This window comes from Cuculus canorus, chromosome 5, assembly GCF_017976375.1.
Source record: "Cuculus canorus isolate bCucCan1 chromosome 5, bCucCan1.pri, whole genome shotgun sequence".
Taxonomy (NCBI): Eukaryota; Metazoa; Chordata; class Aves; order Cuculiformes; family Cuculidae; genus Cuculus; species Cuculus canorus.
Window position 1 is genome coordinate 12,438,672 of NC_071405.1, and position 23,291 is coordinate 12,461,962.

The 23,291-nt window shown below is 40.6% G+C and overlaps 1 protein-coding gene across 5 annotated transcripts in view; it reads right to left on the reverse strand.

Moving 5' to 3' along the window:
- The window catches only part of GAS2 (growth arrest specific 2), a 98,520-nt gene extending 78,270 nt beyond the window's left edge, over positions 1-20,250 (reverse strand). Inside the window, exons 1-2 of one of the 5 annotated variants that reach the window (XM_054068887.1) lie at positions 20,183-20,250; positions 9,076-9,237 (exon numbers count right to left, since the gene is read on the reverse strand). In XM_054068887.1, coding sequence (XP_053924862.1) covers positions 9,076-9,217 — 142 coding nt within the window. In that variant the 5' untranslated portion in view covers positions 9,218-9,237; positions 20,183-20,250. Of the gene's footprint in view, positions 1-9,075; positions 9,238-13,474; positions 13,492-18,629; positions 18,846-19,052; positions 19,378-19,965; positions 20,081-20,182 lie in introns of those variants that run through there. The other 4 variants (XM_054068886.1, XM_054068884.1, XM_054068885.1 and 1 more) reach the window with 4 other exon arrangements.
- Positions 20,251-23,291: the final 3,041 nt, after the last annotated feature.

Consider the following 23,291-nt stretch of genomic DNA (forward strand, 5'->3'; position numbering starts at 1 on the left):
AAATAATTATAGACTATCAGACTCCTCATATCACATTTTACTTATGAAATTCCAGTGCTTTTAGCAGTGTTTTAAAAGAGGATATAGCAGGCTAATGGTTTACACCAGTGTGTATCAGTAGCTATAGTGTAAGAGTTGCTAACACTACTGCAGCTTATTTCATAAGAGAAGTACAAAAACATACCAAGGTGGACTCTATCTTTTCTTAGGAAAAAGAAAAAAAATACTCTTAAGACTTGATCCTGCAAGAAGTTGACAAAATACTACAGTGATTACAATGCTCCTTTCAAAGAGCTTTGTCAGAAATAGTCAGGTACATCAGAAAAGAAGGAGAAAGCGAAATTCCATGTCACACATTTGCCACACAAATTAAAATTTTGATCTAAAGAATAAAGCCAAAATACTCTCATTTAAAAATATACCAATTATTAACATGGTAGATAACGCTGTACTTCAGCTGCCACAGATCATTCTCCCTGGCTACATCAGACCAGACAACCTTCCATTACACCATAAATGTCTCCTCCTGATAGAAAAGATCCCACAATGAGATGTGCATGACAAGCAGGCTGGACAGGCCAGATGAGAAGTGAATCATTTACCACCCTATATAAAACTTCCAGCATCTTAACATAATTTCAAGGTAAAAATATTCCCGTTTCTTATTGAAGGTTTTCCATTTTCACATTTCTACTGGAAAATTTGCCTTCTCTTTGGATACTTTTTGACCAGCAGCTGTATTTCTCAGCTTTCATAACTTCTAATATCAAGAGAGCATCTTGTTCTTCGTATTAAGAGACTATTTATTTATTTCGGGTGATATTTACATATGGCATTTGGGAACAGCAATAACACTATCCATTCATTTTTCATTGGCTGTTACACAGCAATCATCAGTAACTATAGTCTTCCCTATCAAAAAAAATAAAAGAATTAAAAACCTGAAGCAAGAGTGGTTCCTCATCCCACCCAGATCCATTCCTGCTACTCAAAAGCAGCTGTTTGCCAGCAGCATAATAGGTAGAATTCTACTCACTGCTTGTCAGGGGGCTTTGCCACAGATTTTGACCAGCAAGCAACTGTCTGAATAAACCAGTTTTTTGGGGGGGTTGTTTAGATAGTTTGGGTAAATTCATTTTCAATGAGATGTCTGTGAATCAAAAGCACTAATCTGTTTAGAACAACATGTCTTTTATTAAAAAAAAACAACCTAGAAATAGTAGATTTAGAAAGAAAGAAGTAAAGATTTTCTATACCTTTTCATTCAGAAAGAGGAGAAAGCTAACACTCAAAAGTAACACAAGTGAAATAGATAATAAAAAGATAATATTGTACTTCTGCAATATATTGCTGCTACACTGTAATCTGATAGTCAATGGCACTCGCAACACCGAAGAAAGAAGTATTATAAAGCAATATGATTACAAAAAATGCTAAAGGAAAATGATTTCTCTAGGTCCTTGCCTGGAAACTGTTATAAACATCAGCATCCTTCAGCGAAAATATTGAGAGTCTTTAAGTTCGGTCAGTCAAAATCTAAGATAAAGATCTTTGCAGCAATTATCTTCACATACAACAGCAGAGATATGTTTGGTTAAACTTGTTTTTTTTCTAGGACATTCCTATTTCAGAAATATCTGTTTATTCTGAAGGCTTTCTTCCTTCTCATTCCTCTTTAATTGTCTCTGCCATATAACCCACTTTATAGCTCCTGTACACCCAAATGAGTTCTCCAGGCAAAAGAGCAGTAGCAGCGCAGCAGACATTCACTGGTAGCTTGTGCATAACTGACAATATTTCAGCAGGGCCTCCAGCTCAGCTGAAGCCAGGACTGAAACTATAATAGCCCACACATACAAAAATTTGAACATCTTAGCGCCTCAAAAGCCTTCGTTACCATTCTAGCCTACATAATTTCCCATTTGCCCCATCAGGGCTTTTGGCAAGAGTTATAAAGACATCATAAAGTTAAATTTGAAAAACGACTATGTGATAGAAACTTCTTTATTTTTATTATTTCAAATATTTTTAACATTTGAGATTTTTATTTCAGAAAGCCTAATTTTTCACACATGTAAAAGAAAAATCACATTCTGCATACCTACCTTGTCTTACGATTTATAGATTTATTATGACACTGGTCAAGTATTAAAAACCTAAAACTTATTTAGAGGCATTTCGTCTTTACACAAACATGGAAAAACTCTTTTATCTTCTTCTGCTATTTAACAATATATTATTTTAATTGCTGAACTGCATTAGGGGTTTGGTCACTGCATATTGTACACCAAGTTGGAGTATTTTAGTTCTGTTCCCTTTTATGAAAGCTGAAAGAATGAGTTTTGCATTGAACATCTGTATCCAATGAAAAATATATTAGGTGTCAGCTTTCAATTCACTGTATTTTATGGCTCCAAAAGGTGGCATTTCTTTGCTAAAACAGACACACTGACATATTTAACAGTTGAAATGTATTGATTCAAATGAGAGTAATGTTCATAGCCCGAGGAAAAAAATGGCTCTGTCTATTTGTATGGAAAAAACATTAAACTCCATTAAAAATGTATAACTCCCCCTATAATTACAAGAAAGCAGTTGCAATGTTTTTACAGAATGGTAATAACATTAAATATAATAAAAAAACAACACTAAAAGTATGAAAAAACCCACAAACCCCAGGAATATGAAGGCTTTCTCAAATCTCAAAATCACTGCTTACTCTTTCTTTAACCACAGTCACCCAATGCCCTTTAAAAAGGCAAACCGCTAAAACACCTACCGCTTGGAAACTGTGGGCAGCTATCAATAAGGACACCCGGTCCTGGCAGTCCTAGTGCAACCAGACTGGAAGGTCGAAGAAAGAACAGCTAGAAAGATCCCATGCCCAGGGTGTGGGCTCAAGAGGCCAAAGATAAAGTATTCCCCAAAGGCTCTCAGACAACCAGAGCCTTCAGAAAGCAGTGGAGGGACTCAAAGCTAAAACAAAGTACCCAATTCTAGTTGGTTCCTCTATTATTGCACTGAGTTCTTCCACATTTAGTTTAATGACTACAATGCAAGACACTGACTCCAGCATCACAACTGGTCAATTGACTATTTTAATTGTGTGCGTCAGTGGTAGAACGTAACTACTAGTTTACAGATATTAAGTTGGTACAAAAATAATTGCCATCTTTGTCATTGTAAATTGTGATACTTTTTTTTGGATTAAACTTTGATTTAACCGTGTTCACATAATATACCATTTTAAAGCATGACATTTAATCTATTTATTCATTCTAATGTTTTTGTTTTCACTGTTTATGCTTTTTTATATTACAATGTCAAATGAAAGATGGGAAAAAAGCAAATTTGAGTGATTTTGTTGTACAAGTTCAAAAGGGGACATAAAGCAGCAGAAACTGCTAGCAATACCAACCAAGCATTTGATCAGATGACTGTCAACGAATCTACAACTCAACATTGGTACCAAAAATTTCATAATGGAAAAGAGGGCCTTGAAGATGAGGAGGGTCACAGATATCCTGCAATAGATGACAATCAGCTGAGAGTCGTTATTGAAGTGGACCCACACAAAACAACCTGTGAGGTGGCAGACAAACAAAGCATTGATCATTCCACAGTCCAACATTTGCACCAAACTGGAAAATCAAAAAAGCACAACATATGGGTGCATATTCAGCACGAGCTGAATGCAAATTAAAAGATCACTGTTATGAAATCTGCTCTGCACTTCCTTTGCACAACAAAACCAATAAATGTCTTGATCGCATTGTGATATGTGATGAAAAGTGGATTCTATATGACAACCAATGGCATTCCACACAGTGGCTGGACTGAGGTGAAGCACTGAAACAGTTCCCCAAATCAAAGCTTCATTGAAAGAAGGTTATGGTCACTGTTCGGTGGTTGAAAAGTGAAATCATCCCCTACAACTTCCTGCGTCCTGGCAAAAATATCACAGCAGAGAAGTATTGCCAAGAAATCAACAAAATGCACCAAGAACTGCAATGTTTCTGTCTAACACTAGTCAATCAAAAAAGATCAGTTTTTTCATGACAACAACCCACAACATGTCTCACAACTGACTCTACAGAAGCTGCACTAACTGGTCTTCAAAACTTTGCCTCACTCAGCTTACTACTCACCAAACCTCTCTCTCACCAGTTGCCACATTTTTAAGCATTTTGACAACTTGCTGCAAGAGAATTACCACAACCAAGCAGCAGCTATAAATGCCTTTGAAGAATTCATCCGTTCCAGGAATCCAGAATTCTATGCTACTAGAATTAATAGATTTGTTTCTTGTTAGAAAAAAAAGCGTAGATTCTAAAGGTTATTTTGATTAATAAATTTTATTCTAAGTTGAGACATACACTGCTTTAAAGTTGATGGTTAAAAAAGGCAATTACTTTTGAACCAACTTAATAGAAACATTTCAGTCAGCTGAATCTCTGAAACATTGTACAAGGATAAGCTTCCACAAATACTGAAACACCAGTGTAACAACTCCTGCTGGCCCTTTCAAACTGTGTGGCTTTTAAAATCAAGATAACAACACACAATAAAAATAAACCAAACAAAGGCAAATGATTTTATGCACATGCAAAACTGGTTCTTTTCTGACAAGGCTACTCTGTTTCCTCCAAAAAGCAGAGTAAGAAAAAAAGAAATAGTTTTGCTATTACCAAGATATTAAATGGGACTTATTTGAATTGGGACATATAAACAATCTCAAAGACATGCTGATTATAAAAATAATTATAAAGCCTCTTAATTAAATAATAAACTGCATCAGTGCCAGCAGACTCACTTGAAGTATCAATATCATGAATGACTCAATATTCAGACATTTAAAACCTGCATTTCCCACTAGCTTGAGTTGAACATGCTGACTTTGAAAATAAAGGTACTGCTATGGAACCCTTTTACACAGCAGGATGAGCAATAACCCTGAGCTGAAGCAGGTTTTGCTTAATTCAGAATCAAAGAAAGACCGTTTTCTTGCAGAAGATCTCCCACCCTTAATCCCACAAACTTTACACCACCTTCAACACACCTTTAATTTCCACATCTGGTCTCCAACTCAGTGCCTCTCATAACATCCTTACCTCTCTGTTCCTTTTCTCCAAGTCTACATCACTTTCACACTCAAAGAACTTTTACATGTCTTCTGCAACATTCAATGTTTAGATGTCCAGTTCCTCAGCACCTTGCGTTCTTGTGAAGCCCAGAAAATTGCTACGATGAGACCTCAGCATGGCAACCTCGGAGCCCTGACATGTGCCCAGGGCACATCTTTCCAATCTATTCCATGGTCTCATGTGCTAAATGAAGCTGGATGGAGAAGCAACAATATCAAAACTTTCTGCAACTGGTAAATGGGCTCTGGGAATGGGAAAAAAAAGATGAGAGGTCTACACAATAGCCAAACGGCAAAGAGAAAACTCATCCCTCTGTACTTGTCCTACACTACAGACTGATGATGAGGCCTATTCCTCTTGATGTCAGCCCCTTCTCCTCTGCAGACACAAGAGAAAACAAGACAGTACTGGAGAATACAGCAGATAAGCAAACCCTATTTGTTTTCAAACTGCGGTTTTGCCTCTGCTAGAAGATTGCTATGGCCCAACTGTGCAAATTCCCATGTGAATCTTGTTCAAGATGAAACAGAAGTTTTCAGTATCCTCAAGAGCATTCTACTAAAGTAAGCATATACATAATCTACTAAATTTAGAGTTTGTCAGCAGTGAAAGCATTGTTGAGTGTTTCATTGGATCCATACATAATAAAAACAAGGTTGAGAGATGATAATCATTTGCAAAACAATTGGGTCAACATTAAATTTGCCACTACAAGGATTTCAAATGGAGCCACCAGAGCTCAGCAGAAGGAAGTGAGGTTAAGCGCTACAAAACCCATAGCTCCAATCTTCCTCTCCGGCATGCAAACCACCACCCATTCAATCCTGATGTGTCCCATTTTGAGAATGATATCATGTACAATATTGTATGAGTTAATCCTATCTGACATATTGATTTCATCTGTGATGTCTTTTTTTCCAGCCCCCAGAATATAGGCAGCCAAAATCTATTTAGCAATAGAGCTGTAATGACAAATCATCCCCTTGGAAACTCCAAGTTTCTCTGACGTGGTTCCAAAAATAATTAGCAAAATGCATACAAAATTACCAGTGATTACAAAATCATCCCAGTGTCCCCCAACATCCATGCTAAATTAGAATAAAATGCCCAAACTCTCAGGATTAAAAATCCTCATAGCATTATTTTCCAGATGCGCCACATATCTCAGCCTTCCAGTTTGAGACTTGGGTAAGGTCACATTCTAGCTATGCCTAATTTCCATCTAACATCAAACCTCTCTGTTTGTATTACGAAGTGTGATATTCTTCTAATGTTTTCCAGTTTGTGATCCCTACCAGGCTTTGGTGCAGCGTAACCTTTCGACTTCCAGTAACACTGTGCAGGACACATTTGCCTCTCCACAAAAATTTCTCAAAACGCTATCAGTTGATCAAACTATCTCAAAGAGGTTCAGCCATATTCTTGCCTAAAATACTTCTCTTTTCCTTTTTAAAACCTACATTTATTTGAAAAGATTATATGCCCTTGTTGAGTCATACTACGAATGAATGAACAAAATATAGATGAAACAAAACACAAACCAACACAGCAAAAATTAATTGAAATGCATATCAATTTTCTTTGTAAATTGAGAAATTATTTTGCATTAATACTGTCATAAAGACACCTACAACAAGGCCATACAAGTTATAGCACAGAGCAAAGTAGGGTGTGGATAAACAGAATATTATCTGCTCCATGTTACGTACACATCCATGAGCATGAAAATGGTCTACTGACCATTAATGCAAAGTACATTATTTCTCCCATGGAGGAAAAAATACCCACAAAAAAAATAAACAAAAAAGATCTTCACATGTCCTTTTACCCTTTTGAATGGTGAAAAGTGAAAGAGTACAGCTTTTTACAAGACAATGTCATGCTATAAATTCATACCTATTTTATCTTACAGCAACATGCTCATGAGCCCCTTCTCTCATTAAAGTTAACCTAACTTATACAGTAATTAAACCAAATTTGAATTCTCAGTTAATATATTATCTGAATATTAATTACTTTAATTTAGTTACACTTAATTTATTTTGAATATGAATTTTAACTTAATTGAATTATTAATTTGAATAACAATGTCTACACAGGAATTCAAATCACTATAATTCCATTCTTCAGGACAAACTATGAAAAGAAATGCTTGGTGTGAGGTGTAGGGGAATGCATTAAGCAAATGAGCTGTGTATGATGCTTAATTAAAAGAAGGTTGTGCTCATTTAGTTCTGCAGTGCAGAATTTAGTGTCCATATGAAAAATCAGATTTTTAATTATAGCTGGCATTTCAGAACCTCCTGCTGGTTGCTACTTTCTTGCTAAAAAAGTGACCTCATTCCTAAACTTGTCACTGTGAGAATCCTGTTAGGAACTGCAAACAAGCTTCTATTTGTTTTAGAGGGCCTCACTGAAATTTCATTGTTTAAAACACTTAAACAATATATTAAACCCTTAATGGAACGCGCTTCTTCTGATTCAAAAAACAGTTCTTTTGGATTGCTGTCATGTGGTAACTGGAATGAAAAGTCAAGATCTCTAGATTTTGTTCTGGCATTGCCTAGAAAATTTTATACTCAAAGTCCATTAATTTAAATGGAAGTACCACACAAAGATGTAGTTTAAAACAACTGCCACTTTTGCAGTTGTGGATTGATAAGTATTCCTGCTCTAAAAGCTCTTCACCTACCTGCAAAATACCACGCTCCTGCAAAATACCACGCTCCTGTACGCCACTGACACTGTATTTATTGACTACCTCTAATAATACAGTGACACTGCCCTTCCTCTCAAAAAGAAAATACACCAACGTAGAAGATGCAGATGAAAGGCATTAGATATGCTTTATTATTGCATATCATTGAGATGGTTCAAGCTACAGCATTTGTGAAGATGAGACACTGCTTATGTCTCACCAGAACAGACTTATAGAAAAAAACAAAACAAACAAACAAAAAAAAAACACCCACACCAAACTTAAAAGTGCTCATCCAAATTTTCCTCCAAAATAACACCAACAAAAGTTTCATGTAAACATCACTGCCTGTGAAATATTTTCTTTGTTTAATGAGAGGAACTGTTGGCACGTTTCCCTTAGGATGAGGTATTGTGCAAATCATGTATTCCTTTGGTAGAAGCCTTTTGTCTTACAGACATGACACAAAAGCCATTTTCCCCTGAATGCTCTCAATAAACAACATACAACTTCCTGGCTCGTAATTTCTAAATTCTTCCTTCTTGAATGAGTTGAATATCCCAAAGAACTGTCGCTTTACTTCCCATCGGGGACATACTCTCATTTGCTTTTCTGTTTTCTACCTGTTTCTTCATGGCTTTCAGTTTGCATCGTCTTCCATCAACATGTTTCAGCTTCACACAACAAGCTGCAACCCATAAATCCCCAAGTCGCAGTTGCATCCACTAGCTCAGACCCCTCTATCCACAAGCTTTGACAAGTCTTAGCACGCACTGCCTTGGGCAGCAATTATCAATCACTAGACTGCTTGGTCAGCAAAGAACTATTTAATGGCTCTTCCCATTCAAGACAGTCAGTACACCTATACTTTTTAGGAGCTCTAGCCATAAAAATCGAAGAGGTACTTAATGGCAGTAATTAGCATCATTCAGCTTACTGGTATGAATACAGACAACACTTGCAAAAGAATATTTAAAAGGAAATTTGAAGGAAAAAAAAAACATGAAATGAAAAATAAAGTTCAATTATGCCACTCGCAGAAACACTGCAGAAGCAAACTACTTATTAGCTCTTCTAACCTTGCTAATAGTCACACTATATGGAGGTGACTACCTAATCATAACGACCTTTATTGTTGAAACGCCAACAAGCCTGAAGGGTTGAATTCCCAGTTAACAGTGTACAGAGTTCTCTTACTGCCCAGTATCTGCATTCTATCCTATTGTATCTTACCCAGTAGGTTTGTGAGCCACAGGGCCAAATCCTCTTTCATCGGCAACAAGTTGGCCTCATGTCTACTTGCAAGCCACTGACTGTATTGATGCATATCAGAGAGACCAGGCCCACGCGCTTTCGGGCTCAGAGCAGTGCACATTGCTTATCCGCTTGTTGTACCTGTTTTAGTATATAAAAAAAAAGAAGAAGAAAAAAAAGTCATTATACCAAATCAAGAAGTTTCATGAGTCCTCATGTTAGAATCATGGAAGATAACAGCAACTATGATCTAAGAAATCAAGTGTCAGATAAACAGATGGGGATCTAACACATGAATACAACATCAACGATTGAAATTGTGTTTTGTTAATGGATTACATTGCAAGTTATTAAGTCATACAGATAAATGTCAACTTCACTTGTACTCACCAAGCTATACGCGTTGCCAAAAAATAACCAAATATTCTGCAAGGAATTATTAAAATCAAATAAAAATAAACATTTTACACAAAGCTAACAATTCACCCTGGTACTTGATCCAATACCCATTCAAAACAAATGGAAAGCTTCAAAGATTGTTGGATGAGACCCAAGAGAAACACAGGAACAACCAAGTTACACTACTATAGCAAACTTACTAACAATTAGCAAATGCTGTTACAAAATATAATCAGTCTATCCTGCAGCTTCAGAATAACCAAATAAAACATCCACACTAAACATATTTACTGAATAACGTTATTTCTTCAGAACGGAACACAACAGCTAGTGCCGGTCACACACAATTCCCACTTTTTCCTTATACACAAATGTTCCTCTGCTTCAGTGAACTTCAGTTTCAGGTAAGACAATGTGTCATGTGTTACATATTAATTAGGTGTTCCAACTCTTGCAGCAGCCAGAGAGGTTAGACCCACCAGACCTGTATCTCTGCTCCTGAAGGATAAATTCCCCCAACTTGGAGCAGAGGTGCTAAGGAAAGAAGGTTAATATTCTCTCCGACTTTCTTTTCAGAAAGCCAGATGTGGACCCTAGAGCTTGTAGCAATGAGCTGAGATACTTTTTTGCCTGGTAGGCTGTAGCCTGCTGAAAGCCCAGTCACACCAAGTAGCAGTCACAACATCTTCTACAGGTGGCACTGGACAGGCATTAAGTGTGGCTGGGAGGTGCCTATTGTCTGCCAGCTGGTCCACAGCAACTGCGATAACATGTGCCATCTGGCTTCAGCTAACACCACACTGCAAACACTGTTTCCTTCTGTCCTTTGCATACCTTTCAAGCCAGGTAAAAGCTAAAAGTGACTAAAACCAACAATGAAACAGAACAATTTGTTATACTATTCCATTGTGGTCTGGAATAATATGTTCAATATCTATACTAATGATATTGACAGCAAGATTGAGTGCACCCTCAGCAAGTTTGCGGATGACACCAAGCTGAGTGGTGTAGTTGCCACACCGGAAGGATGGGATGTCATCCAGAGGGACCGAGACAGGCTGGAGAATTGGCCCTTTGAGAACCTCATGAGGTTCAACAAGACCAAGGGTAAGGTCCTGCACCTGGGTCAGGGCAATCCCCAATTTCAGTACAGGATGGGGGATGATGTAATTGAGAGCAGCACTTGGGGGTGCTGGTCGACATGAGCCGGCAATGTGCACTCGCAGCCCAGAAGGCCAACAGTGTCCTGGGCTGCATCAAAAGAAGCGTGGCCAGCAGGGCAAGGGAGGGGATTCTGCCCCTCTATTTCTCTCTTGTGAGACCTCATCTGAAATACTGTGTCCAGTTCTGGAATCCTCAACGTAAGAAGGATATGGAGCTGTTGGAACAGGTTCAGAGGAGGCTACAAAGATGACTGGAGGGCTGGAGCACCTTCCACGTGAGGACAGGCTGAGAGAGTTGGGCTTGTTCAGCCTGGAGAAGAGAAGGCTCACAGGAAATCCTATAGTGACCTTCCAGTACCAGAAGGCGCTACATGAAAGCTGGGGAGGGACTATTCATAAAGGCTTGTGGGGATAGGACCAGGGGGAATGGGTATAAACTGGAGAGGGGCAGATTTAGACTAGGCATTAGGAAGAATTTCATTACTATGAGAGGCACTGGCACAGGTTGCCCAGAGAAGTTGTGGCTGCCCCATCCCTGGAGGTGTTCAAGGCCAGGTTGGATGGGGTCTTGGGCAGCCTGATCTAGTGGGATGTCCCTGCCCACAGCAGTGGGGTTGGAACTAGATATCTTTAAGGTCCCTTCCAACTCAAACTATTCTATGATTCTATGATAATAACACTAAGACCAATTCCTTTGCCAAAAAAAAAAAGAAAATGTTTACTGAATGTAAAAAGCGATTGTCTTTCTATAAAATTGTGCTGTAACTGGCACTTCCAAGTACATGAAATACTGTTTAACATATTTTAATGCTTACATTAAAACAGTCCAGCAGTTTTCATCCATACCCTGGATAACTAAACTCCTTGTTCAAAAAAACATTTTATTTTTTTTACTGATTTCTGAATTCTATAAACTCCATTGATAGTCTGAGAATCTGAAACTTGTTTATTCTCTCAAATCACTTGAGAAATTATGTTGTTATAAAGTAATAAAAAAAATTTCTCATTTGTGAAGGCTGACATCATATACAATAGACAAATAAAGCAAAGTAAAAATATGTTTTTGCATCAGTTTTTCAGTTTATTAATATCTATATATCTAAATACTTAGAAGACAAAATCCTGCTATTTGTTTCTTTTGACATATGGACTGGAAAAATATACCTGAACAAAGAAGCACCACTTAACTAAAGGAACCAGTTAGACACCGCACCTCTTCACTGCAAATAATTTCAAACATGCTTTGAGGAGGAGGATAGACTACATGACCCCTGGAGGTCCCTTCCAACCTAAATTCTTCTGTAATTTATATTTCAAGGATGCACACAGGGTCTGCCCTGCTAGCAGTATAACACATGGCACACACTGAGCTGGGTTGTGTTAACAGAAAAACTACAGAGACAACATCCTTTTCTTTCACCTCAGGAAACGCGCCTCTAAATTATCACTTCCAAGCGCACTTATATGAAGCATCTTATGAAACTTGAAGCTAATAAACAACTTACAACATGATAACATGCCTGACAGCCAGCCAGATATGATACAGGCTGCTGCTGCTGGCGAGGCTGCAGTATCTCCAAGGTCTGAAAGTTGCATTTCTTTAAGACTACAAGAAAAAAAGAAGAGAGAGAAAGCTTCTAGAGAAGCTACAAAGAGGCAGTTTGGGTTTCCTCAACAGTCTAAGAAACAAGTACTGCAGTCTGTTTACGCTTCCAACTGATCTCTGTGGAGATGTAGATCAGAGAATTCAGGGATTTGTGATATTACTTCAGTTTGGCTCTACAATCCAGGGCTGTCTTTAAGTGTATTTCATACTGATCTACCTCTTGCTTCATAAACCTCAGGAACCAGGCTGTTTAAAGGTCTCAAGGAACTTATGAGACTCACTGAATGAAGGAAAAAGTGGGAGGAAAAAAAGCTCTGATACTGGAGGATGCATGTGTGCTTCAGTTTGGTAGTAACTGTGGTGGTAAGAAGAGAGAAGATGCAGAGACAGGAAGGGCATTAGGAGTTTAAGGTAGTTTTAATAGGGCACAAGCTCTCAGAATAAGAAACTAGGAGAGATCTGGAAAGGCAGATAGAGAGGTGACAAACTCTAGAAGCTGAAAATAACTTAGGCATCTCTAAACTGGGACTAGTTCTGCTTGAAACAGTAGCCCTTAATCAATAATAACGCATGGGTTGATTTGTGAAACAGGTATGCAAGCAAGGATTGCAGAATGAGGAAGTTATTTCTGATGAAATGTATCCACTCAGAAGAACCTCAAAGAATCACAAACAACCTGACCTTACTTCTGTGTAACTTTACTTTCAGAAACAAAATTAATGTTCCCCTTCCTCCCTACTTTTCTGAAAACCTACCTTACACTTCAGAACAACAGTTTCTTATTAGAATCAAAGCACCAAAATTCCTACCTTAGGTCTTCTGAAAATAATTTTTTTTTTTAAAAAGATCAGCCTTGAGGGAGCAGTGTGCAGTTTACCTGTAGCTCCTATCACAGATTCTACAAGTGGTATAGTGGGTCAGTTATCGAACAGTGAGCATCAAAAGGTATCAAACTCTTAATTATTCTTTATGTAAACACTGACCACCACTGAATTAAGAAGTTGAACTTAAGCCTCCACAACAATTCAGTGCTGAAGTATCTAAGCTTCATTAAAATGTTCATCTACTTCATCTACTGTAATAGCCCATACATTAACTATTAAAACTTCATCATATACTAGCTGAGATCTGTGAAGAAGCTGAACTAAGTTAGGTGAAGGCAAGAACAGTTAGGTCCTGAGCTCCTTCAAGACCCCATTGAAGATTTTACCTGCAGTAAAGCCCAGGCTCTTGATTCTCTGCTCAGATAACATCAACTCATCTCCTTAAAATGACAATGCATTTTCTGGTGAGCTGGAGGAAAGTTTATTGACAATGTAGCAGTGAGGAATTTGGTTAGGGAAAGCAATAAACTTGCTACATAGATAGACAGTAGCCTTGAAGGATACATCACCACAGCTGAGGCAAGCCTCTTTGGCTCAAATATTTCATCCTTTCATTTTGGCAGACATGAAGTATGAACTAAGTAGCCAAAAAATACTGTTTTTCCTAATCTCACTACTTTCTAACAGCAACATCAAATCATCATATATACAGCTCTTTAAAACTAGCCAATACAAACATGTCAAACATTTTATAGCATGTTACATCGCTCTATAAATTGTTGAGGCTGACGCAAGATATGCACAAGCATTTTCAAAACTTACCTCTAAATGCTTTGTTCCCCACAAAGCAACTTCTTCCCCCAACTATTCTGAATGCAGACAAGGAAAGGTCTATAACTAGGTTTCATTCTGTTTTGATACAGGTCATATTTATGCAGCACAGCCTTTTTTCCACCTCTCTCAATAAGAGCACAACATCTCAAATTCTTAGGCTTATTGTCTAGCTGGAGAATTCAGTGCGGGATCGTTTACAGTACGTCCAGTGACATGTAACAAATTCAAAACACTGAAAGTTTATATTTCTCTCTCCTTGCTTCCACCAAACAGTGAGTTTTTATTTTGCTTTACAGTGGTACATTTAGTTTTCTGTGTATTGTAGCTCACTCCTTGTATTTTGCCAGCAGTGTAACTTACTCTGTCTGCTGATTGTTGTCAGTGATCATCAGGAGAAAGAAATGAGAATCAAACAAGTAATCTTCTGTAAATCCATTGGCTTTTGTTGGGGTTAACCGGTAGATAAAAAGAATTCAAGAATGATATGCTTTGTACTCAAAACACACAGGGAAAAACTGTTTAATCCAAAAAGTAAAGCTGCTCGCACAATTAGGCACTCACAATTGCAGATCCCCGTATTCAATTCCCTTTCCTATTCCAACCACCTTCCCTTACCTGCAAAATTGTGATAATAGTACTCTTCAACCAAAATCAAGTATAAACAGGAGGAAAAATAATATTCTATGTAGTAAAAATGTACATATAAAAGAGTGTGTGTGTATAATATAGATATACATACACAGAAAATATACATGCTCCTTTCTGTGAATTCACCATATAATCCACTAAGATATTACTCCAGCAAATATACATAATGGCTTATTTGGAGTAGCTGCTGGCTATGCAGCACTCTCTGCATTACACGAGTTTCACTGTCACTTCAGCCTTATTCCTAATTATAACATGTGCGTTTGTTCTCAAACAAAAGGAGGCTTGAACCACTCCTATTAACTTGCTCCTAGATACAATCGTTCCAGGTCAGGGACAAAGTCTGGCTGAATTACTTGCTCTTTATGACTTGGTTTAAGAATTAACATAGAAATTATGTATCCTACAAAAGAAGCTGTTTTAAAATTATTTTATTTGTGTTCAATTAGAAAAGACTAGAAAGTTGTTAGAAGTCTCTATAGAGGTAGAAAAATAATCATAAAGCAAATACAGAAGCATGTTTAGCGATCAATCAAATCATCTTTGATGCAAAGGTCCTACATGATGTTCCCGTTGCACCACACCAGCGTGGCTGTGACACTAGGCAACAGACATCTGTTTTGGCCCACCCAGGCACTACTGCCTTGCAGGCGAGCTAATCGACTGGCTCTGCTCGGTTGGCAGCCAAACCAGAGTCATCTAGGACTGAAGATTTGCATGTATGCCAATTCAGTGGCCTAGCTGCTCTACAAAGCTGGAACAACTGGAACAGATGATGGCATAACTTTGCCTTGGACATTGGGTTCAAAGACTCTATTTCATAAAATCTTCATAGAATTAAATATGCAGGCTTTATGCTTGAGAAATGAGGTCTCTTGTAATATGACTGAGTAAGCACATTAGCTATCAGTTGCAGAAGAAAGATCATGCACACAACTGTGCAACAGCTTTACTGTCAATGGCAGAGAAAGCAGACAGCAACTTAGACAAGAGCAGCAATAGTTTGCTCTGAAGGAACTGGAACTTGAGCACTAGACTGCACATTGGCTTTGACAGAGGGGTATCGGCTATAAATGCAGACAATCTCCTGCTGTCTTAGAGAGAAGGTAATGCTATTGGAAAGCAGCCACCCTGGAAAGAGAGGAGACAGAGCATCAAAAGCCAGAACGGAGCTCATGAGTATCTGGCAAGGGTCTCTGCTGGATCTCCCTGCTAGTTCTAATCACCTCAAGCAGATGGAAAAGAACAGAACTTTTGAAAAACTTTACTGGAGTTTAAGTAGGCTGTGAGAAGCATTCACTCACTGTATGGTGAAGTTGGGTGAAAAAGAGCTTAAATCAAAGATTCCATGTTCATTAACAGCTTAAGTTGCAGCAACAAATTGTGCCTTTGTGCAAGCAGAAAGGAGATTGCCCGCAATTTGGGACCCATACTTGCAATAACAGCTTTCACATAAGCAAGTGGCATTTTCACACACACAGCACGTCCAAGCATAATTCCATTCACATTTGAAAACTGATTGCAGTTTTCCTGCCTCAGTATTGGCACATTTTTCAGATTTGGGGAGCATATAGTAAGTCCACACACTAAAGGACGCTCTTGTTCTTCCACCCCTCATCCACACACATATATATGCATATATACACACATATACATGCAGAAAGGGGGGAACAAAAAGATATATGAATGTCTTCCTTTGAGAGCCACAGAGGTAACTAGCAGTCTCTGTAATTGATAATTTTAATGTCAGGAAACTGTTCCCTATGGTGAGATCTGTTAGACAGTGGAATAATTTCCCCAAGTGAAACCACAAAAGCTCCCCTACTTGAAATCCTTAAAATGGTCTAAAAGAAGCAGTAAGAAAACACAGTGAGACCTTCCACTTGTTGGTAGATGTCATTCAGTCCATCCATACCACCTGCTATTTCCAGTTTACTATAGAACAGTAATCACTCGTTTTGCCCTTTTACAGATGTAAAAACAAACACAATCACTTTTTAAGTGATTCTGCTACTATGTCCCACAGCTCTTCCAGAGCTGTTGCAGAGCCTTCCCTTCTGAAAGAAACAACGGGTCATTCTTATCTGCATTACCCTAAATATATATATTTGGAATCTTACTTTTCTCGCTAACATAAGCAAGCAGATAAAACATAAGCTCACAAATGCAGCAACCACATTTTGTAAGGAAATTCAATTTTTCTAGTCATTTTATTATCCTTATAAACTATACCACAACCAATTTAGCCCAAGGTTTCTGGAGCTTTCCCAGATTAACTTGGAGCGTACTGTACACGTTAGGAGCAGGGGGAGGGGCATTGGAGGGGAACCACCATCTGAAACTCATTAATCAATTAGAATTTTTAAGGGCTTACATCAAAATGTGATCTACACTGATAAAGTAAACTTTAATCACAAGAAGCCTTTGTCCCTCACATTATGAATATACGTGTTACAAATGTGTGCAGTACTTTGAGCAGGGGATAGAGAACCTGGCACAACAGCTTACCGAGACTTTAGACCTGTAAGGCCTTTGGTCTGAGGCCAGACCAAAACGAAGTTAACCACACTTAAAAAAATCTGAGCTATCCATTGGAAGCTTAGACATTTACAGGACTATGTCTAGTAGAAACATTTTTGTTGCCTTGTCTCCTCCATCAAAAGGAAAGCAAAAAGTCCTTCTCACATAGACCAAAACAAAACTGTAGGAATGTTCAATATCTACTTGCTCATAAAATTATAACTTCTGGAAACTAAGCCCAATTCCTAACACAGTCCAGAAACTTTGAAGTTGATTCTCTTTGCCTGGCTCTTACTGTATGTTTTTTCTGCTTGTCTAAGCAAAATAGCCATTAAAAGTGGTGCAAAAGAAGTTTCAGTCTTCACCAAGTAGAAAGACTCATGTAAACTGACACAGTGGATCTTAGAAGGAGTATAAGCACATCCCTTCCTGCAAGTACGCTATGCAGACAGTATTACAAGCTGAATCTCAGTCATCAGCTCTGCTTTAAGTTATGAAGTTCCATTTCCAAATCCTGTCCTGAAATTAGTGCGAGGTGTAAAGTGGAGTCAGAGGTACTTTGGATAGTAAGTATGCCAATTTAAACAAGACTGTGGGCAAAGTAAATAAACTGACCAAATAAGTTTGCAGCCTAAAGCTAATACATGCTAGGAACTCGAGGACAGTACTGGCTCTTCCACACCTCACCACCTCCATCTAGGTTTGGTTGTGGTTCCAAACAGGGTACTGTGGTATGATGCAGATCAGGTGCCCTATGGTACCATATGATGCAAATTTAGAAATGTCAGCTAATTTCCCACTAAATCACAATCCACATCACGAACGCACCATAAAACCATTACACTTGGCACAGCATCTACTCCACAATGAAGAAACCATTCATAACTTAATGTACACACTCAAGAATACATTTCTTGTTCATTTTTAATTTCAAGTAATGTCAGAAGTCTGCTGGAAAGGCACTAGGGAGCATGCAGCACCCTTCCTGAGGCTCCAGGAGCCCTTCTCCCCTAGGAGGCAAAGCCAGTAGAGCCAACTGACTGCACCCGTTGCAGCAGGATGCTGACAGCTATCCTAGATAAGGAAGACCGGCAACCTTCGTTCCTTACAAATAGAACACTAGTGAAGAAACGGAGCCCTCTTAAAGTCAAGCTCTGCCCTCCTGAGACTTGAATCTAGACTGCAGGCTGAAGAGGAAAGCAAGAACCTTGGAGGACGGCATCAGAGGGGTCTCATCCCGCCTGTCCCTGCCGCAAGCTCTGCTGCAGGCGCTGGCATTTCCCACGAGCGCTGCAAACCGACACAACCCGTCCTCCTCCTCCTCCTCCTCCTCGCACCACCAGGCAGCCAAGGCTACGCGGAGCAGCCCGAAAGATAAGCCGATGGAGGCGGGGAGGGGGGATGCGCACAGCGAGTAGGAGCCACACGAAAGAGGAGCTGAAACCCTCACGCTGCCTCTCAAGGGGATTCCTCCCACCTCCCCTCTCCGGTTTGCCCGCACCCCCCCGGGCTCCCCGCAGCCGCCTCCCCCGCTCTCACCGGCTCCGCGCTGCGCCGGGATGCGTTTGTCCTCCTCGGGGCCCCTCCACAAGTAAAGCTGAGCTAATGACTTTGCCATGAGCGCTGGAAGCGCTGCTTCCAGGTCTGCCCCTCGGGGGCAGGACCGAGCGAACCCGCCGCAATCCCGGTCCCTCCGCGGCACGCTCGGGGCGGGCGCTGCGAGCCCCGTGGGAAGCGCTCGTCGATCTCCACCACCCACCCCAGCAAGCTCTCACACCGCCCCCGCGCCGCTTTCAAACTCCAGACAGACAGAGGGAGAGGGAGAAAAGTAAATGAAAACCCTCAGGCACAAACCCACACCACCAGAAAGAAGCCACCCCGGCTCGGCAGCGCGGTGCCAGCCGCCCCCCATCCCGCGACCCCCGCAGAAGGATCTACTGCGCTGCCACGAGCGAAGCTCACCTTCCCGCTTCGTTGCCCGGCCCCTTTCTCTTTAAACTCGGAGACAGACAGCGAGACACACGAAACACCCCCAATTTAAAGGAGCCCGGGCTGCAGGCTCCGCCGCGGGGCCGGCAGCGAGACCCGCAGGGCTGCCCCCGCCTTCGGGGAGGGCAGGCAGCGCTCCCCCTGCTCCCAGGGAGGGCGAACAGCCAGGCAGGGCTTCCCCCGCCCCCGGTGCGGCGGGAGCAGGCAGGCACATGCGGGTCCCCCCACCGCTCCTGGGGCAGACAGACAGACAGGGAGAGTTACCCCTCCTCTGGGACAGGCAGACAGGGCTCCCCCCGCCGCCAGGGTGGGCAGGCAGGCAGGCGGAATCCCCACCACGCCTCCTCCGGGGCAGGAAGGCAGATCCCCCTCCCGCGGGGGCAGGCAGGCAAACAGCGAGAGGTAGCCCTCCTCCGGGGCAGGCGGGCAGATAGGGAGAGTTACCCCTCCCTGGGGCAGGCAGGCAGATAAGGGCTCCCCTAAGAGGGCAGGCAGGCAGGGCTCCCCCCTCCTCCGGGGCAGGCAGGTCCCCCGTCCCCCCTCCTCCGGAGCAGGCAGGTCCCCCCTCCTCCGGGGCAGGCAGGTCCCCCGTCCCCCCTCCTCCGGGGCAGGCAGGGCTCCCCTAAGGACGGGCAGGCAGGTCCCCCCTCCTCCGGGGCAGGCAGGGCTCCCCTAAGGACGGGCAGGCAGGTCCCCCTCCTCCAGGACAGGCAGGGCTCCCCTAAGGACGGGCAGGCAGGTCCCCCCTCCTCCGGGGCAGGCAGGGCTCCCCTAAGGACGGGCGGGCAGGTCCCCCCTCCTCCGGGGCAGGCAGGGCTCCCCTAAGGACGGGCAGGCAGGTCCCCCCTCCTCCGGGGCAGGCAGGGCTCCCCCATGCCGCACTCACCGCCCGCAGCCGCCGCCCCGCGCTGAGCTGAGCAGACCCGCAGCAGCCGCGCTGCCTCTCCTCATACTTCTGTCCTCTCCTCTCCGCGCTCTCCTTGGGAAACCCTTCCTCTTTTTTTTTTTTTTTTTTTTTTTTTTCTCCTTTCTTCCCCCCACCCTGAACCCGATTTCCTATATTCCACCAGTCCGCACAGGCTGAACGGAAGTTTAATACTTACTTTTTTTCAGAGGGACGGCAAACGCGGTTCACACTGATTGACCCTTGAAATGCTGAGATATTGTATTACAGCCTTTGGCAGCAAGTTGGTGCTTGGGTCCATTTCTCTTTTATTATTCCCTTTCCAAGGCTCTTGATTCTGGGAAAAAAAAAAATAGGAGAAGGGAAAATTCCACATCTAAGATAAAACTTTTTTTTTTCTTCTCTAATATGACTCCTTGTCTCCGGGACTTTTTAACACTTAATAGCACCTCTTTTAATTGCCACATTTCATCTTTTTTTCATTTTTTGTTTGTTTTTCTTCTGGCAAAAAGACCATAATTCCAACTTTATATCTTGGGGATCTCTGTTTTACCTAAAATGATTTCATGCCGCCTTGCAGTCTATTTTGAACAACAAAAAAAAAAGTGTGCTGCTCATAAATTAATCATTCTGATGTTGCACTTCTAAAAGAGTGAGGGGTAGTTTTACTTGTTCTTGGATGTCTGTGCTTGGTTTACCAGGCTAACTCTTAGCATGCCTTTATTTCAGTCATTTCATTCTCACCTTCTTTCATTTTTGCAACACTTCAACGTTTTGTTGAATGTCAGAGATAACCTTCTCCAATTGTTGTTTATTCACATATTCCCCTGCACAGAGAAGCCTCTTTGGTGAATTCAATAGCGGGAAACAGATGTTCAGACATTGGCTTCTCTTAATGCATGGATGTAGATTGTCTTGTTGAGTTTCCTAATGGTATCACGTTATCACTCTCCATAAGAGTGCTCCAGTCAAACAGCACACTAATTTTTTTCTTTCACGGTGTATATTCACTTAATTAAATTGTTCTAGCTAAAGCACAGTACGTATGATTATAGTGAAAGAGTTGGTTTGACCTGATTGCTAAAAAACACAACAAGTTGACCCGTATTTTTTATTCACATTCATTTCTTTGTACTCTGATCTGCTGGGAAAACTTGATTTGCACAATTAATGCTGGGCTATTTCTCAGTAATTGCACTGTAAGCAAATTCCTGTTCTCTGAATAGCAGATGTTCATTTCTAGCCAATCAGAATACCCACATCTTTCACTATTTATTGCATTCATGTACTCATATTATGCTGTTCTGATGGACTATTAACTGCTGTGATGAGTGTTATTTAAATGAGAACATTTCATGAGCATGCTGATTTATATAACCACGACGAGCTCTAGCCATGTACCGTGTGAGTAAGGGCACAGATTTAAACAAACTCCTGGTTTTGCTCTGGTTAGCAAAACTTGGATGTTCTTGGGCGTGACTCTTTTCTTTCACTTGTTCAATTTCTTGGTCAAAAGCAAAAAATGAAGAATAAAGCACTCAAGTATCCTAAAAGCACACTGGGGTGGAGTGGATGGTAGGCTGATGAGCAGAGTCCTGCATGCACCTAATTATCTCATATGAGAAGATAAATTCTGTTAAGATGTCCTCTATTCTTAAAAGTCCTGCTACTTAATAGAAAAGTTGGGGGAAAAAATCCCCTAAACAGCAGTTACATCTCCAGTAAAAGCTTCTCAAGGTTCACATGCACTCTTAAGTTACAAGATTCCTATTAAGTTCAGGAGCAACTCTGCGCAGGGAGTTATGCTGAGGGTTTTCCAGACATCATGCAATAAACCTTGTGTATGCATTTACATATGTACCAGTGGGAAGAGTTGACAAAGCAGTTGTAAAATTTTGAAGCCAAAGTCGTTTGTGCACTCCTTGGTATGGTTAGTTAGTACCAAAGATTGACCTAACATCAGCAGAAGAGCATGCATTCATAGATACACTATCTACATGAAACATGCACTACCTTGTATTATTTCAGTCATGAATTTCTTACCATCGTTTCATAAAGAATTAATAGTAGATTAGCCAAATGCAACACCTGGTACAACAGTTGAAAAAACAAAACGGAAGGTTAGTTCAAATCTTACTCAAGCGAGACTGAGTGGAACACAGTGCCAAGTATGCATCTGAAATGTACATTATATAAATGCCATGGAAGTTTCAGTAGTGACACCACAGTTATGAATGCTCTGAGATTCACACTTCAAGCAAGACTACAACTTTTCTGTTTCGTACTTACACAATAGTATTTGATTTTCAAACTTAACACAATAGCTTCAGAGGCACAATACAAATATATTGTCTTATCGGGTTATTTTAGTAACATCCTTGCTACCTTTTCTGGAGGAAATACACAAAAGTTTCCTCATGAAATGCTGTAATTTTCTTCCCTGTTCCTCCACATAAACAATCTTAGCTTCCTGCACTTTCAACTTCCACTGTTCACAGGTTCTGATAATATTTTTGCTGCAGTCTACTTCCTAACAGATAATAGGATGAGTGGGCATATACATAAATGAGGATTTGAAGGCAGACATAAGATGGAGAAGAGAGAAGGGGAAGAATGACTTACAGTGATTGAGGAAGGTAAAGCTTGTTTGGAAGTTATGTGCACATGCAGGAAGCCTGTTCAAAATTATTACCATAACTGGAACAAAATGGTTTTACACATTGTCATTTAGATAATTTTAACAGTAGGAAAGGAATGTTGACTCTCAAGAGACAGAAGATGTGTATAGTTGGTTGAGAAGCAGAAATTTCTGTCCAAAGTTGTCATAAACATTTATGATTTGGGATAAAAATTCAAGATAAAAGATTCTGAAATATTTATTCTAACTTGGTGCACACTGTAAGTCTTGATGCATAGATAATTAGGGATTAAATTTTGGAGCACAAGATCAGCAGAGATGACCACAACGGCCCATTTTAATCCTTGAAATTCCTCAGCCTTTTTCTAAAACTATCTCATAATACCCTTCTCCCATGACTAGTAGATGCTATATCCTTCTGTGGCATTATAAGGACTTTCTTAATGTACCCTGCAGGTCACTTACAAATAGGGAGAAAAAATACCCTATATCAAAGATTCTCAGTGCATAGGATGCTGAAGTAGCAGTCACTAAATGCAAGGAAGAAAAGGGACCAGGAGAGATGGAATGTAGTGAGGAAGTTGAAGTTCTTGGTGGGTAGAGGAGAGACACAAGCATCTTGTTTGGCATATCATGCTTTCCTGGTGATTTTCCAAATACTCTGTTTTAA